At 39.1% G+C, this 16,992-nt stretch overlaps 1 protein-coding gene across 1 annotated transcript in view; it reads left to right on the top strand.

Annotated features, from left to right (window-relative positions):
• tmeff1b (transmembrane protein with EGF-like and two follistatin-like domains 1b) overlaps positions 1-15,939 on the top strand; it is a 61,774-nt gene extending 45,835 nt beyond the window's left edge. Inside the window, exons 5-10 of the mRNA XM_036522016.1 lie at positions 1,476-1,572; positions 2,946-3,094; positions 9,512-9,565; positions 11,440-11,557; positions 14,139-14,300; positions 15,645-15,939. Of these exons, the coding sequence (XP_036377909.1) occupies positions 1,476-1,572; positions 2,946-3,094; positions 9,512-9,565; positions 11,440-11,557; positions 14,139-14,300; positions 15,645-15,729 (665 nt within the window). The 3' untranslated portion in view covers positions 15,730-15,939. The remainder of the gene's footprint in view (positions 1-1,475; positions 1,573-2,945; positions 3,095-9,511; positions 9,566-11,439; positions 11,558-14,138; positions 14,301-15,644) is intronic.
• Positions 15,940-16,992: the final 1,053 nt, after the last annotated feature.

Below are 16,992 nucleotides of genomic sequence, written 5' to 3'. Positions count from 1 at the left end.
GGGGAGAGCAAAGCGGGGAGGCAGAGAGAAAGGGGCAGGTGGGGGAGGATTTGTCTGATTTCAGCCAAGAAAGGCAGTAGCTTGAAGGGAAGGTGCAGCTGCTCCAATCCCCAGCTCCCCAGCAGATGTCACTGAGGTGAGGAGCAGACGACAGGCAGGGTCCACAAGCAACCAACTGGCCATTCACACTGCAATTAAAATAATGAGCGTGAGGTGGGGAGTATTGGAGTAATCGCAGTCCACATGGAGAATTTTAATGATGGATTAGTCATTTAACAGAGCCATCGAGCTGTGGTTTGTGCTGTTGGACAGCATTCGTGTCTCTTTTGTGAAAACCTGGGTTTAGAATTAGGATACAAAAGCTCTAAAGTACATACTAGTCACTATAGAGACGCACAAAGAAGCTCTTTGTTTTTCTGGTGTATTAATGCTGAGTTTCCCCCATAGCTTATTAGGTAAACTGAAGTATGAAATGACAGGTGAGAGATGAGTTATCTGCATTTTGTGATAGATTCTGTCTTTTTTCTCAGTATCAATACAGTCATTCCATCACATGAAGCTTAAAGTGAGCTGTACAGCCATGTGCAAAGCCAAGCTATACAAGTTAATTTAACTGAATTATTATTTTAAAAACTCCAACCGTACAGCCTGCTTCTTTCACCTGTAATCTTTAGCCCGTCTATTCATTAATCAGAAATATCAGAAAAAAGTAGAGCAAAATGTGACATTTCCAGCTGACCCCACTCTCACACTTTGATAGTCATCTGACAGGTGGCAGTCTGCGATCAACCACAATCCTTTTCTTAAGCCATATGTTTAGATTATGAAATAATGACCAGCAACAGCAAGCCACTGCACTTGAATCTTGAATCTCAATACAAACATAAATTTGTGTCTCCCAGAGTGTAATTGTTGTTTACTGTTTGAAAAGTTCATAAATGAGCCAAAAAAGATTTGGTTGGTATTTGTTGTTGGTTAGTAATCAGCTTGCAGCTTGACCATTGCAGCAGAACTCTGATCAAAAAAATTGAAAATTATGATTTGTATTGTCCTTATATGTGCAACCACACCTACCAAGCTGTTTCTTGTTTCAGAATTGTTTTAATGTAGTTGTAAGCATGTGTTTTTTTTTGCTAAGGGATCATTTCTGTCATTGAAACAATACATAACATAGATAAATATTTTTGGAGATGCTATGTGTCAGGGATCTGCGAGAACGATCCAGATGCAGACCAGACTAGTGAAAAGTTTGTGTTTAATGACAGTTTAGAGCCAAAAATCAAGGGCACAAAACTCTCCAAGGTAAAAAAGACGAGAGGGGCGAAACACACACAATCAATCCAAAAAAATGTGAGGCAAAATCAGAGGAGGTCCTGACAGCCATGTTTTATACATTTTGAATGTTATACACTTAAGTGTTTATTTAAATACTTCTTACAGTGTAATGCATTTGTGTTACTGCTGCTGTCTTACAGAGTATGAGGGGTCTGGCACAGACACAGGCAAAAAGTTCACTAAGTGTGGCACCTGCAAGTATGGAGCAGAATGTGATGAGGACTCTGAGGATGTGTGGTGAGTCCCCCAGCTCCTCTTAACTCATAAGCAATTTTTATTTATGAATTTCTTTATCTTTGCTCTCTCTTCAGACTCTTTTCAAAGCTCCTTGTGTTGTTAGAGCAGCGTGAGCCCCAGTCACTGAGGTGGGCTGTGGACAGCATAGCAGTCGCTTGTCATAGTTCAGTTAGTACTGACTGATGCCTTCTACTTCTATAATTTGGATACATTGTCTGGAATGCTTAATGTTCCAGGTGAATTATCCATTAAACAGAGATCTTAGACAGTTATGTTATTTGGATGTTTCACTCTGTCAACGTTAACTTAGCTATAGTTTTGCACCTTCTTTTCTCCTATTTTATAGACACCCATGCAGCCATAATTTTTTACCATTTCTCCAATACCATATTCCTTTGTTGTTAAACACACATATGTAAGTGAATAATTAAAATCGAAAAGGGTATGCATGAATTCAAAATTTAGAGTATTAATCTCTCCTTAGTTTATGCAAATGTGTGTTACTACACCCTGAATTATGCCATTGGGGCTGAAATGGATGTGAACTGAAGCATAGTTCTCCATTCAGTATGGGAATATAAACTCATATAAATTCATGTAAGATTAGTGTCATCCACACTTGCACACATTTGGCTTCAATGTATATCTCACCGTGCTGGAAAAATATGGTAAGTAATGTTGGTGGGATTGAAAAAAATTTCCCCTGATTGTTATCTGATGTGAATTGATTCATGTGTCTTTCTATGCCAATGTAGAACCAAGGTGCAGTCTCACAGTTTCCTGGTTTTGATGTGATTCAGATGGATAGTTTTGAGGGCAATGAGGTCTCATGCTGTGAGCTTCATTTCAGCACAGCACATTGCAGCAGATTTAATGGGGTTTTGCACCCAGTTAGTTTTAGAGGTAGTGGCCCCTGCCCTGTCATCTTGCAGTGAAACACTCTATAATCATGTACATTTGGTTGTCAGCAATGAGTGTTTGTCAGGCTGCATTAAACTCTTATGAGGTGGATTATTTTCATTAAAATTCCCCTTGAGAGTCTGCTGAAGGAGATATTAAATATTTGATCCCCCATTTTGTAGAGGTACAGGTGCTTCCAGGAAGCACACAGCAGTCTCAGGGCCTGAGCAATCTCTCTGTGCCTTCAGGGGCCAGTACAGTGGGAGAGTCTGAGCAAACCCACACAAATGGCTCTCTGTGATTTTTGCTTAATTTGTTTATCTGAGCTAAGCAGAAGGGAATGATATTAGATCTTTCTCTGGGTTAGAACATGTTATATTAAATTTTCTGAGGCATTCAGGGACAGCATTAAAATAAGCACTGGTAGACCTTTGAAAAAATCAGCATTAGTTGAAATGTTCTTCTTGTCTCAGGTGTATATGCAACATCGACTGCAGTGGTCACAATGAGAACCCCGTGTGCGGGACAGACGGGAACTCTTACAACAACCCCTGTCACGTCCGAGAGGCGTCGTGCATGAAGCAGGAGCAGATTGACGTCAAACACCTCGGGAGATGCCCAGGTGAGACAGCAGCCCAGCTCCCGTGTGTCCCTGGAGCTCAGACAGATACTGCCTCATAGTCTCCCTAATGGTCCCCTCCGCTGAATTTACAGTGCAAAAGATGATGGAGTCATACAAACACTGATGGCATCTTGGTAAAGAAACCCAGGCCCAGTGAAACTGAGGGGGCAGTTTCACCTGTGCCCGTGGTTCAGGAGAAGGTTGCTGTCGCAGTGGTGTGTCAGTCAGAACACAGAAGTCAGGTTTCCAGTTCAGAGCTTTATTGAGCGGAGGTAGGAGTGTGTGTGTGTGTGTGTGTGTGTGTGTGTGTGTGTGTGTGTGTGTATGTGTGTGTGTGATTTCCTGCAAAGGAATGAGCAGGCAGGAACAAGGAATTAGGTGAGTACAGTCATGGATGTGAACAGTTCACACTGCATTCCTATTGGTGGCGAAAGGGTAATGACAGGTCAGACGGTAAAAGGCGACCTGGCGGCTGTCCTTAGGGATGTGCCTGTGCCTCGGGTTACCTGTGGGGGTGCTGCTGATAAAGGGAGCATCAGCACAGGTTTGGGCAAGTTTCAGCTGGTTTGTAAACAGTCTGTGAGAGGTGGAAGTAATGTCCACAAACAGAGGCAAACAGTGGGGTGGACAAAGGGACGTGGCCCCTTTTTAGCACCCAGTGTGGGCTGTAATTAAGGGCGGTAAAGCAGCTCCATCTGCTGACAGGCAGTAGCCCTGGACTCAGCGGCTTTGAAAAACCGCTTGCATTAATTGGCTGCAGTGATTGGTGGCTTTGAAAAACCGCCTGCATTAATTGGCTGCATTGATTGGTGGCTTTGAAAAACCGCCTGCATTAATTGGCTGCAGTGATTGCCTTGAGGGATAAGGGCCTGAGAACAAAGTGCCTTGGTGAAACAGTAAAAACAAATGCTTCGGTTCTGTTCACCTCCCCGGCCCTCCCACATCCACACCCCACGTGTTGCATTCAAAAGCTCTGTATCAGCCCTCAGAACAGAGCGATCTTGAGGTGGAGCAGAGAAGGATGTGTTGATCCCTTAAGCCCGCACAATGATGCCTGCAGATCCTGCTTGTGTGTAAATACTGAGGTAAACAGTAGATTTTACAGTATCTTAGGGGTTTGATAGACAAGCATTTGTAATTTAGGGGTTAACTGAATTGCCAGTCAGTTGTGCTGTTTTATTTTGCTAATGCTCTTCAGCATTCAAACCCCATTAAATCCATTGGACCATGTCAGCAGTCACAATGAAATCTCAAAATATCACATTATATTTGAACAATCCAAACTGCCCTCAAGTCATCTCAAAGCATTGAACAATTAGATTAATGTATCTCATTTAAAAACATGAGGAAATGTATGGCTCAGAAACTAACTGCTGAAAAAACGTCAGACCCAATAACGTAACTATGTGGATTTACAGCACTGTTTTCCAGTTGGAAAGCATACATCCCTGGAATCAGCCAACATTGTTCTTACCTTTGATATACAAAGAAATGCAAGTGTTCCTTTTCAATTCTTTGTGTGTGAAGAATAAGTCATACTACAATGTGATTATTACATTCAATTACCAACCTCTCATAAAATACTGTGTTTTAGCTAACTAATAAAATTTACAATGCAAGGGCAGTTTATTTCCCTTACTGAGGCACCTGAGGCTGGCTTCCAAATAGGACACAACTGAACTGTGGTTATCATTACTGTTTTTCAGACCCAATCCATTTAAGTTCTCAGATGCCTTTAAAACTGTGATCCTGCTCTTTCTAAACAGCAGAACAATTCCATCTTTCCATTAGATGGGCTGCTAAATGCACCATGGTTTTCAAGCAACTGAGCTAATCCCTTAGTCTCATTCACAATGGGGAGGGGGGTTGCAATTACTCAAGCAGGCTGTGGCCTTCATCGGAATTAATGAGAAGCAGCATTTTATCAGAGTAGAGTAGCCTTTTACAGGGACAGAAGAAAAAGGAGTTGGTCTGAGGAAGTGCCTTAGACCTCAGAGAACAAGTAATTGCAATCTATTCAGACATGTTTGCACACTACATTGGCAGTGCTAAGGAGGAGAGCTTTGTGTGTTTGCTCAGAGGCCTTGTGGTTGGAATGTCCACTCTTGAAATGAAAGGGTTGCATGCTCGCATCATGTTAAATTATTCAGCTGTCTTGTAAACTTGGCCTGCCAGATCTGCATGCAGCCTTACAGAGGTGGAATGAGCCTGTGGTGGGCTGGCCTTGTCAGCACTTCTTCCTGTAAACTTCATGAGCTACAGTCTTGCACACCCTCTGAGTTTACACAGAACAGAGTGTACAGACATAGGCATACTGTGTTTACTGTACTGTTCTAGTCTACTAAAGTGGCCATGTAAACATGTGATCAGCCTTTTCCTCTATATTAATGTGATTATTTCTGTGTCATCACAATCAATTCAGTTTTACATAAAACTCATTTGGTTGTCATGCTGCTAATTATCTTTGGTGTCATTGCAATTTGTGGTGTTGTATATATAATTGTTAGTTATGTTTGATGTATATGTGCTGCATTTTTGCAGGCAAAGCATGATCATCTACTCTGCAATTAATTAGTAGGCTGTCTTTTTGTGAATAGTGAACATGTACTTGAAAAAAAAAATCACACATCGATATCTTTCTAGCGTGTCCAGAATTCATTGCGGAAATGATCAACTTTCTCATCCTTACTGACATCTCCAGCCATAGTCTTTACTGATTATTCATATTTTAACTATTTATAATGCATTACAGGATAAAAGTGAATTCTATGAAGGTGAAGGTATGGCTTTGTATGTATTCAGTTTGGAGTGTTGGATTTGAATCTTTTTAAAGCACCTTGAATCTCTTTTTATAGCACTGCTCTGTATAATGGGGCTCAGATTGCTGGCAGCAATGTAGTCTGGCTCAAAAATTTTCACATTTATACTATTGTGAATGTGATATATGAGCATCTTATGATTATTTTGCATTACAGAGGCAATCTCTGAAAGTCACATGTGAAACAGATCAAAGTGGGACTGACATGAAAAGCAAATTCGCACAGCGACAAATTTCCAAGTGCATGTGGTGACAGCCTGTACGGAGGAGAGATTGAAGTAAGAAGCATAATTAAAGAGCATGTCATTATAAATATTAATTTTGTTGGTTATGCACTTTCTGAGACTCTGTGTGAATATATTGGATGAATCACATCCACCTTCACAACACTGTAGATAATTTGTCCTCTGAGTTTATTATGCTGGTTTGAGTCTGAATAGTGTCTATTGAACGCTGCATTGTATATCTGCAGTAGGAAAAAATAGCAATTTGAATGCTGTGATAATTCTTCAGCTGTGTTTTCATTTTGTCATTCCTCCAACTCCGCTGACCTGAAATCCTCCTCCCCGAATGGAAAGCCATTGTTTTTGAAAGGGGGTGCAGGGCTCTGGAATATAATTTCAAAGTGCATTTCAAATAGACGTGGGCTCTTCAGTCTCCTTTTTATAAAACAAGGATGAATAAAATCCCACTTAAAAAATTGATGTGCTCTGCAATGTCTCTTCGTGCATCATCTTGTGGCATTTTCAGTTTTCACACAGCACATTAATAGGAAGGAAGATGCATGGATTTAAAGCGACAATGCATGGGAGTTACAGATGTCCAGCCCCCTGTGGGCTAAAGGCTGTACCTCTTCCACCATCAATGCTAGGTTGCTGAAAGGGCTGTCCTCTAACGCCTCAGGTTGTGCACTAAATGATGCTGTCCAGCCACGCAATTGAACAGATATCAGAGAAGAGCACTGAAAAGCAAACAAGCATTGGAAAAGTATCGTAGCAATTCTCCATGTTTTTAAACACTGATTATCTTGATATCATTTAAATTCTTATCACTCATCAGTTGCATTTCATCGTTTCCTGCCCTCTGATTGAAGGTGATGTTGCATTCAGAGTTTATAAGCATTACACGAATGTCTGACACTTTTCTGAAATGAGTAGCTGCAAAAGGCAAAATAGATCATGATCATCATCATCATCATCATCATCATCACACCATCACCATCATCATAAGGTAGTCATCATGTGCCAATATTCATAATGTTCTGTATTACAGTTTTTTCTTTTGGTTTATATGTGATGAGCAGCACCTTAACACTTCTACTTCACGTCAAATTCTATTAGAATAGTTGTGATTTTAACATTGCTGAACATGGAAAATATGTGAGCAATGTGTGTTAAAATAGTGAGAGTTGGTGGGGGAAGCAGAATTGAATCACCCCAATCCAATATAATTAAAAATGAATGAAGACTGCAACTGAAGCAAAAAACGATCTGATCGTTTTATGTTTTTTATCGATTTACAGTAACTTTTATCTGTTTCTTGCCTCTGCTAACCATCACATTACATGCATTTAGCAGGTGTTAGGGGGCGGGGATTGATGTGAGACCAAGATGCAGTATGAAGGGGTGGGCCTTCAGTCTGCATCGGAAGATGGCCAGTGATTCTGCAGTCCTAACCCCCCATGGGGAGTTCATTCCACCACTGAGGGACCAGTACAGACAGGGTGTCAGAAAAGAGCGGGTTTGAACAGTCTGTTGCCCTGTAGATGCAGAAGCGAGCCTGAGTTCATTAAAAAGATGTATGACAGTTTGAGTCAGTTTCAGTGGGCTTTCTTGTATGCATATTGCTTCACCTTGTTTTTCAGCATAATGTCCTTCCCACCCTCTCAGCAGATGTTAGCATTCTCTTCTGCCATTTATACCACCTCTGTTTATGAGATTACGCCATTATTACTCCCACATCTCACCCAAAACTGGGTTTAGCCATGAGGGCAATGAACAAGACAGCATGCCTTGCATTTATTTTTTTTGTTACATTACTGCAAAAACTTTTATATGAAAACATTATTTTGGTTCCATATTAATAAAAAATCAACTCTGTACTGTGCAAAACACTTCTCTCCATGTCTTACATGGCAGCTGCAACTGAGTTATTATTAAATCCATAATGTAAGTAAAAGAAGAACTACCTCCCTTTTCAAATGGTTAATTTAAACAGCCAGGTTGGAAAAGGACTTGGAACCTCTCAGATATTTCCAATTAAAAATCATGTTTTTTTTTTTCAGTTTAAAGGGGCAAAGAATTATTTGAGTAAATCTTTTTTCCCTTGCTTATCCAATGTCTCACATTTTCAGGAACATCTTGATTTAGATATTACATTACATTCTCATCATTTAGCAGAAGCTATTATCAAGCTGGATACAGCTGGGTATTGACTGAGGAGATTCTGGGTTAAGTACCTTGCCCAAGGGTACAGAAGCAGTGATCCATTAGGGAATCGAACCAGTAACCTTTCGGTTACAAGCCCTGCTCCTTACCACTATGCTACACTGCCACTGCCAAAACAACTAATTTATCCACTAAACATTTCACCAAGTGACAGCTTGTTGGGGGAAAGCTGTAAGTGGAAAAGACTGGTAAAGCCATTAATAATATTTACAAAGTAAAATATACATAAATACAAAGCAATGCCTGCAAGAATTGATTTTTTTAACAGATTTTTATATATTAGGGTAGTATAATCCCTCGCAGCACTTTTTCCCCCTCTATGATCTATTACTAAAGGACGTATGTGTAACACATACCATATGCTATATAATTTAGGTCAAGTTCAGTATGTTACATTACATTACATGCATTTAGCAGATACTTTTAGCAGCTTCCAGCACAATAGAACATACGTGTATCCATTCAGTTTAAACAAGTAACAGTGTCAAACCAGGCTCACAACACTCCCAGACCAGTAAGTGTGGGCATTATAATATTCGAGCCCTACCACAAACTGACTTGTGCAATCTGACGGAAGCCAAGTATACTGTGAATTTCAATCAGGGACAAATACACGTAGACAGTATGTAGCCATCAACCAGTTTTCTGTCTGTGGTGATTTCTGTCAAGAGTTAAATGGAATATTAAAAGGAATATTAACTCTTCTATCTTTCTCGCAAAAAGTGCAAGGAGAACATAACAGTGTTGAGTAGTTGCTACTGAATGCTGGAGATGCTGCTCCCAAACATTACTCACACTGAAGTAATCACATGCTCCCAAACATCTTACACTGAAGTTATCACATGCTCCCAAACATTACTCACACTGAAGTAATCACATGCTCCCAAACATTACTCAGACTGAAGTAATCACATGCTCCCAAACATCTTACTCACATTGAAATAATCACATGCTCCCAAACATCTTACTCACATTGCAGTAATCACATACTCAACATAGTAGACTTAACATAAACCAAAATCCACAAAGTATATTGTAGTAGTGATGGTTGTAAATGAATCAATAATGTGGGTGTGGAGTAAAATGATCCCTTCATGATTTGTACATGGACATAGTTTACCTTTTCTTTATAATGCATGTCTCTCTTTCCAGATAAAGACAAAGTGAAGAAAGAAGAGGGAAGCTCATACAAGCCTGAACTTTTAGGTAAATTATTTCCTGGTCTTCCTTTCCTGATTGAATTCTGTCATGTTGTACTAACCTCACAATGTTGTAAGTAATCTTTATATTGAAATTCTCAAAGTCTTACCATAGCTGAAAGAAGTGGGTGTGCACATTTCGTGCTTGTTGTCAGTGTGCTTTTAGAGTAGTGGTGGTATGTTTTCAGTATACTTTTAGTGGAGACAGCAAACATATGGGTGACTAGGGTGAGAGGAAACTGAAGCTCCTATACAGGCAGGTAGCCAAAGATGTATTTTTTTGTCATTGTCCTGGTTGCTCTAGTTACCTGCTCCATACTTGCATGGGTCACTGTGGACTCAAGTGGAAGTGCACTACAGAATAATGGGTGTAGTTGTACATGAGTTACTTACCATCTATGAAGCCGTTTCAATGCAAGCCTCAAGCCTAATATATGTAGGACACAAACAGCCTTATTTGTATTCATGTAATCTTGGAATCTATGAAATGTTCCTTGGTTCATAAATATTTCAGTATATTGTGCAAATTTATGCTTGACTTCTGGGGGAAAATCTGTAACTTTACTAGTAGGCTGCTCATAGAAGGTATAAGATTGTCTGTGGACTATACCCTCAGTCTAGGTTCTCCCCATTTACGCCAAAATACGTATCATATGTCCTGTTTCTGCAGATTATGCATTAAATTAAATATGATTGAGATATCAAATATCCATTAAAAAGGATAGATTCAGCATAATTTCATACTCAGTTACGTATGATTCAGCGAAACCAATATATAAAATGGGAAAAAAATCTAAAATTCATAAACTCATTTAGTAAATCTTATTAATGATGTCTTGAATAAGGTCTCCAGAGAGGGCCCAGTTAAAGCACCGTGCCTGCAACTTTTCACATGGGCTAAAAAGTAAATACAATAAAAATACCTTTTTCATTATTATTAATGATATGTAGAGTTTATGTGAGCTGTGTCACATACAGCTTTCTCCCCAGGCATCTCTGAAAATAAAAACAGTGGCAATGCATTGTCCTCTGGACAGGAAAGGGAACTTTAATCTTGAATCGAGTCACCGTGTTAACGCAGTATATTATTGCTATTTCTGTTGGATCAGAGGGACGATTAATTAAGAGGCTGTGCCACCTTGTGCTCTTCCTGAGCAGCAGACCGAGAGAGTTATTTCAAGGCCAGCAGTGCGCAGTGAGTGGATGTTCTACTTGGTTTTATTACCCAGCTCCCACCTGTCCTTGTCTGTCCAAGGCAGGGACAGGAAGGGAGGAGTTGCGATATCCACGGTGCTGAATGTGGCATCTGGGAGTTGCTTTCAGAGCAAGATCCAGAAAGGCCGCAACACACGACTTTAGTCCTTTGGATATTTCCTCCCAGGGGTTTTCTTTGCCTTAAGAGAGAAATAGATTGAATTGTCATGTGTCCATTCATATACCTAGATCTGAATCTCATGAAATAAGAGGATGATGGAAATTCTATTCTATCCAATACTTACTCATGGCTAATAGGAGAGAAGAAAATGATATTGTAGTTTTAAATAGGAAAGTGGGGTTTGCTGTTGCTAATTAATTGTCATGAAAAAAGTCTGTGCGTTCTGATACTGGTTTGAGGCAACCCCAACCTTAAAACATCTGAAAAGTCTCTGGTTTTGTTTTGCCCAAGCCCTCCATTCTCTGACTGTATAGATCAATTAGAAAAAAGAAAATGTGGACCAATGTAAGCTATGGACATTTCCAGTCTTTCTTCTCAAAGCTGTGCATCCCTTAGCTTCATAGTGGATTGGCACCTTGACATGCTCAGGTTTTTATTATGATTGTTACTGTAGCACTGAGATCACATTTGATTATGACCTCTTGAAACCTCATTTTAACTCTTAGACACTGCTGACCAAGGAGATGGAGTATATGCCGGAATCCCCATCCCTTGTTCGGATAACTATGCTGGATTTTGTGTACATGGGAAATGTGAAATAAAGTACAACATGGCCTCCTGTCGGTAAGATATATATTTTTTGTCATTATCTTACATGTTATGTATTTTAGTACATTTTTAGACATCAATTGGCACAATCAGAAATTGAAAAAAAAATGTATGGGAAAACTATGTGTGGGAAAATCTGGCAAATTATTCCCTGACCCTGGAAAAAGGTGGTCAGGAGGCAGTTGAGTGGTATGAAATATCCTTTAACTCTAGAAACTGTTATATAGTGATACGTATGCCATGGTGGGCTCAGGCAGGCTATGAAGTGGGCCTTACACCCAACAGACAGCAGTGATGTCTCATGTTTTCCAGTGCATGCAAGTGTTGGTCCAGGCATTTCAGCCATTGAAGCAGGGTAAATGCCAATCAGCAGGGGGTGGGGATAAAGGAGCATTTACTGCTTTGATGGCATGAGGACCAGAGAGTGAAAGAGGGAGGGAGAAGATTGTTGCATGCATAGGATAGCCAGGCAGTTTGGGTGCGGTGTGCAGTGGGTCCTTGTGACATTTTGTAGCCTCAGCCCGAGATAAACCTGCAAGAATAGGTGAGTGGGAAGGTTAGGGCTCATGGCCATGAAGGGAATGTGAGACTAGCCCCCAGTTTAGAGCAGGAACCTTGTAAAAACACCCACTACAGATAAAGCTACAGCAAAGAGCTCTTAGCACCAGGAATGTTTCTATGGCCAAAACTCACCCTCCTCCTCAGCACCCAGTTTGACTGTAAGATCTACTATAAAGATGGTTTTTAATATATACTTAAAGAGTGGGATTCTGATACCCAGACAAAATTTGGTAGGCGTTTCCATAACGCCTTGTGTGACATGGATTTGTGGAACAGCTTTAATAACATATTGAGTTTTTTTATATTTGGAACAGCCAGACAACTAGAGGTGTTGTTGAAGATTAGACATATAGACACACAAACAAGTACATTTAAAGCCATGCAGTTATGAGCAGCAGTTTGAAATCACTCCTGTATTTTATGAATAAAAGGACATTAAAATAGCCAGATCTACACATAATAAACACATGGAATATTTTTTCCACATTTTATATTTATTTGGGACAATATTTGGCAATATTTCAGTTGGAAAAAATGCCATTTTGAAGTACTTTTATCTTCAAAAAGTGTGGAGTCACTAAGTGACATTATTGGTTGAGTGCAAAATGTACCACGGTGCTATGGAATGTTATTTTGGGCCATAAATGTGGAAGTAAATGAGACCTGGCAGACAGATTGAATTCGATCGTTGCTTTAGCTCGACATATAACTTTCATTCAGGTATGTGAAGGCTACAAGTGTCCTTGGTTTTAAATTTCTTATGAAAATATCTGCTTTGCAGGGACAATTAGTGGTATATGTGTGCGTGTGTGGTTGTGTGGTGATAATGGACAATTCCAGGTTTTCCAATTTTTTTTTCAAAGATTTGACATTTTATGATATGAAGTAAGATTTAATATGATGACATGACAATGAACTTAACTGCACCGGCATTGTCTGACTAATTACAAGTGCTCTGTAAACAGCCTACTTTCTTAATACTTATGAGGTCTAATGAGAGTTATCCAGATGTATTGTTACTCAGTACAGAAAATTGCTAACAAAACCAAAGTGTTAAAGCAGTCATTTAAGATTTAATTTCAAGTTGAATATTTAATGTCAGTAACAATTTAATCATTTCAATGATGACAAGCCATTATTTGTGTTTTGGAGGAGAAAGGTGATTTTGTTAAAACTTTATTAATGACTCCTATTTCTAAGAGTAACGAATTGCAACCCGAGTACAATATTTAATAGTCAACTGCTTTTCAGCCTAGTAATCTCAAGTAAGCTCTCAAGTATTCACAGGATCTATACAACTCAAGATTTCATACATTTACAATGGAGGTTAATCCTCATATTAGGACAGCAATAGTGTAGGTGTAAATTGCTACTGCCTTGGAAATATAGGCTAGTGAATTACATACAAACTTAGATATAACTTGCGGGGCTCTTGAATGGCTCAGCTGGTAAGGCACTTGTCTTTATTGGCTTTGATTCCGTCCTTGTCAGTTGCAATGGACAACGGAGAAGAGACCACAATAGTGGAAGAAACTGTCTTTGTTCCACTGGGGATATGGGGGGTAGGTGAGCCAGGGTTTCCTCATCTCACCACACTCTGGCAACAGTATAGTTGCTCCTCTCCTCTACTTGGCAGCCACTTCACTATGGTGCACTCTATGACTCATACCGTGAAAAAGCCGTTGGCTGCATCTGAGAGTGTAGGAGGATTGCACTGGTCTTGCTTCAGCGCCCCTGTACAGTGCAGAGGCTGCAATTTGCAATTCTGACAAGAAAGTTTGTGTAAAGGGAAAAAGCATGGAAAAAAGAAATATAACTTGGGGATCTCTTGGACACACAAAGATGGAGGGCCAACAGAGCATTTAAGAGCCTGGATGTTTTGATTTCAGCCTTTTTCAAAGTTCTGGGATATTTACATTTTTTTCCATCCATGATGATGGCGCTGCCATCATGACCTGAAAATTAGATGTTTAACATCTGTCTGGGTGGAGTGTGGTGGAAGGACTTAAAGGGACCTCTTTTTCTGAATCTCCAGGTGTGATTCAGGGTACAAGGGTCCACAGTGTGATGAGATCCAGGATTTCAACATCCTGTACGTGGTGCCCAGTGGGCAGAAGCTCCACTACGTCCTCATTGCTGCCATCATTGGAGCTGTGCAAATCGCCATCATCGTCGCTGTGGTGATGTGCATCACAAGGTTGGTTAATTTTTGTAAACTGTCTCCTGATACTAACAGAAGTTTATTCCCCAGAACTTATTGAACTGCCGGATATAAAATGTGCATTTCAACACAACATATTATTTTTGGCAAAATCCATTTCAGTCATTGTAAGCCCTGCTCCAGGACTTGGTTTTCTGCAAGATTTTCTACTTAGCAGATACTCTTAACCAGAGCAAATGATAGAGCTTACAATTTTTACCTTCATACAGTTAAACACCTTGCTCAAGGGTACAACAGCAGCATGTCACCTGGGAATCATATGACCAACCTGTGGGTTATAAGCCCAACCCCTTCATTGCTCTATTGTGTAATAATGGGCAATAGTGTGCAATACTATTGTACTGCTTATTCAGTTACTGTGATATAATACTTAAGTAAGGCAAAAGGGGTTTTCCAAGTCATTGATTTTATAGATAACTGCACCAGCCTATATTTTCCACAGGGGTATAGAAGAGAAGAAGTAAATACATATTTTTCCTGCTACATCCTCCAGCTGCTACATCCTCTAGAGCAGTGTTTCTCAACCCTCTCCTGGAGTACCCCCTGCCCTGCATGTTTTAGATCTCTCCCTGCTCCAACACAGCTGATTCAAATGATCAGTTTGTTATTAAGCAGCTTCCGGAGTTCATAACGAGTTGATCATATGAATCAGCTGAAACAGCCTGTTTGGTCCTTTTTTAACTCGTACAAAGTAACAAGAAAGTGCTTTTTTATTTCTTCTACTCAGAAGGAATTCATCATTCTCCTCCCCACCTTGCCACATTCAATCAATGTACAATACAAATACAAATTCAATGTAATTATTTAGATGAAATGGAATCTTTTCTTTTTCTTCAAAGCACTTGCTTTAACCAATTCTTGACAGTAAAAACATGATGCCCATTTCAAAAGTACTTATTTTGAGAACAGATTTTGATTTAGAGAATAAGAGAACATATTTTGAGAAACAAAATTAGCAGGGAAAGAGGAAAGACGACAGCTTGTAGTTACGGTTTACATGCTTTGCAGATGTCTTGCCGGTTTAACAGCAGCTCCATCATATTCTTTTTATGCCCTTGATTTTGATAGTTTGTTCAAGATTCCAACATTCAGATCTACTCACAGCCAAAGGGTATTTGAATATTGGATTTTGTAAGAGAGCAATTCTGCAGGTCCACAGCTGAAGTTTTTTTATTGGTCCAGCTTTTCAAGTTTATGTAAAGCCAACTTCTGTAATTAATGTTAAGGTCTTTGTGGTTTATATGGGTAGTCATGTGAAGCAAAGTGCAACTTTGAGACTTAAATGACTTAAAAGATGGTTTTCTGTTTACCTCTTTACAGAAAATGCCCCAAAAACAACAGGGGACGTCGGCAAAAGCAGAATCTGGGACATTTCACATCAGAGACTTCTTCCAGGATGGTGTAGTTTGAGTGTCTTTCTTTTTACATACATTTTTTTACCATGTGAAATATTTTTTAATGTAAGTATTTTTGTTGTTTTTTTCTCCTTTTTCTGGGAAAAAAGGACAAATGAAGATATTTATTTCAGGGGCCTTACTTTTTGCTTTCAATTTTTGGACATTTGAAATGTTTGCTGTTGTCAGCATTTTGAACAGCAAAAGACTATTCCAGTGAAACCGACAACTCTTTTTTCTGCTTGTTTGACCATTTTTTTCCTGCACTGTTTTGAAAATGGCACACAATCCTTGAATCCCATGGTGATTTAAGGCTTCTGCCTGTCATGGAATGTGCTGTTTAATGGGAACTCTCAACTATATATATATATATATATATATATATATATATATATATATATATATATATATATACTGTATATATATATACATATATATATATGTATATATATATTTTTTTCTTTTTTTCTTGCAAATGACGTGCAGCTGAACACCAAATGCAGTTTTAAACAAATGAGGCATGTGAAGAGCCAGTGAAATGAAGACGTTTACACTTTATCTTTAATATGGAACACATTGAGTGGAACACAATGTGTTTGATTAGTTAGTAGTTTAAATGCTTTTTATGCAGCTTTTTCCGTTTTAATGTTATTGTTATTATTAATAAGGCCATTGTTTTTTACTCTAGACACTGCATATCGCATGACTTGTGAAACTGTGTTCAGTGGTGTAGTTTTATCAGAATTTAATGCTCTATGTTTTGAAGTCATGTAGCTTCCAGCTAAGCACTGCCATTTTAATGATTCCACCAACATTTCAATATCTGAAGAAGCTTTGGTGTAGGATTTGCCACAAACCCTGGAATCTGTGTCTTCTGATATGAGAAAAATTAAAAAAGCAAGGAGTTTGTATAAAGTGAAGTTATGCAGAATGTTCAAAGTGGGGTCTCCTGCCTTTTCAAACCTCAATTTTAAGAGATGGGGTGTCTAGAAATACTCAAAGGAGGACTGGTACAAAGGCATCTATTAAGTTTTGGAGAACAGGAAGGATTAAAAAATACCTTAGGTCCTTTTCCATTAACCTTTTAACTGAAATATAATCAGAAGAGGAAGTTATCTGAGATGTTTACTGGAGACTAGTAGATGCTTGTCTTAGGAAATAAAGAATAAATTAAAGTAACATCATACACTAACATCACACATTCAGATGTAACCTGATATTTGTGTATTTTTTTATGAATATCTGTTTGAAGCTCTTGCATCAAGATGTTTTGA

The sequence above is a fragment of the Megalops cyprinoides genome, chromosome 2 (genome assembly GCF_013368585.1).
Source record: "Megalops cyprinoides isolate fMegCyp1 chromosome 2, fMegCyp1.pri, whole genome shotgun sequence".
Classification (NCBI taxonomy): domain Eukaryota; kingdom Metazoa; phylum Chordata; class Actinopteri; order Elopiformes; family Megalopidae; genus Megalops; species Megalops cyprinoides.
Note: the sequence above shows the minus strand (reverse complement) of the source record. Positions and strands in the feature narration are given on the sequence as shown.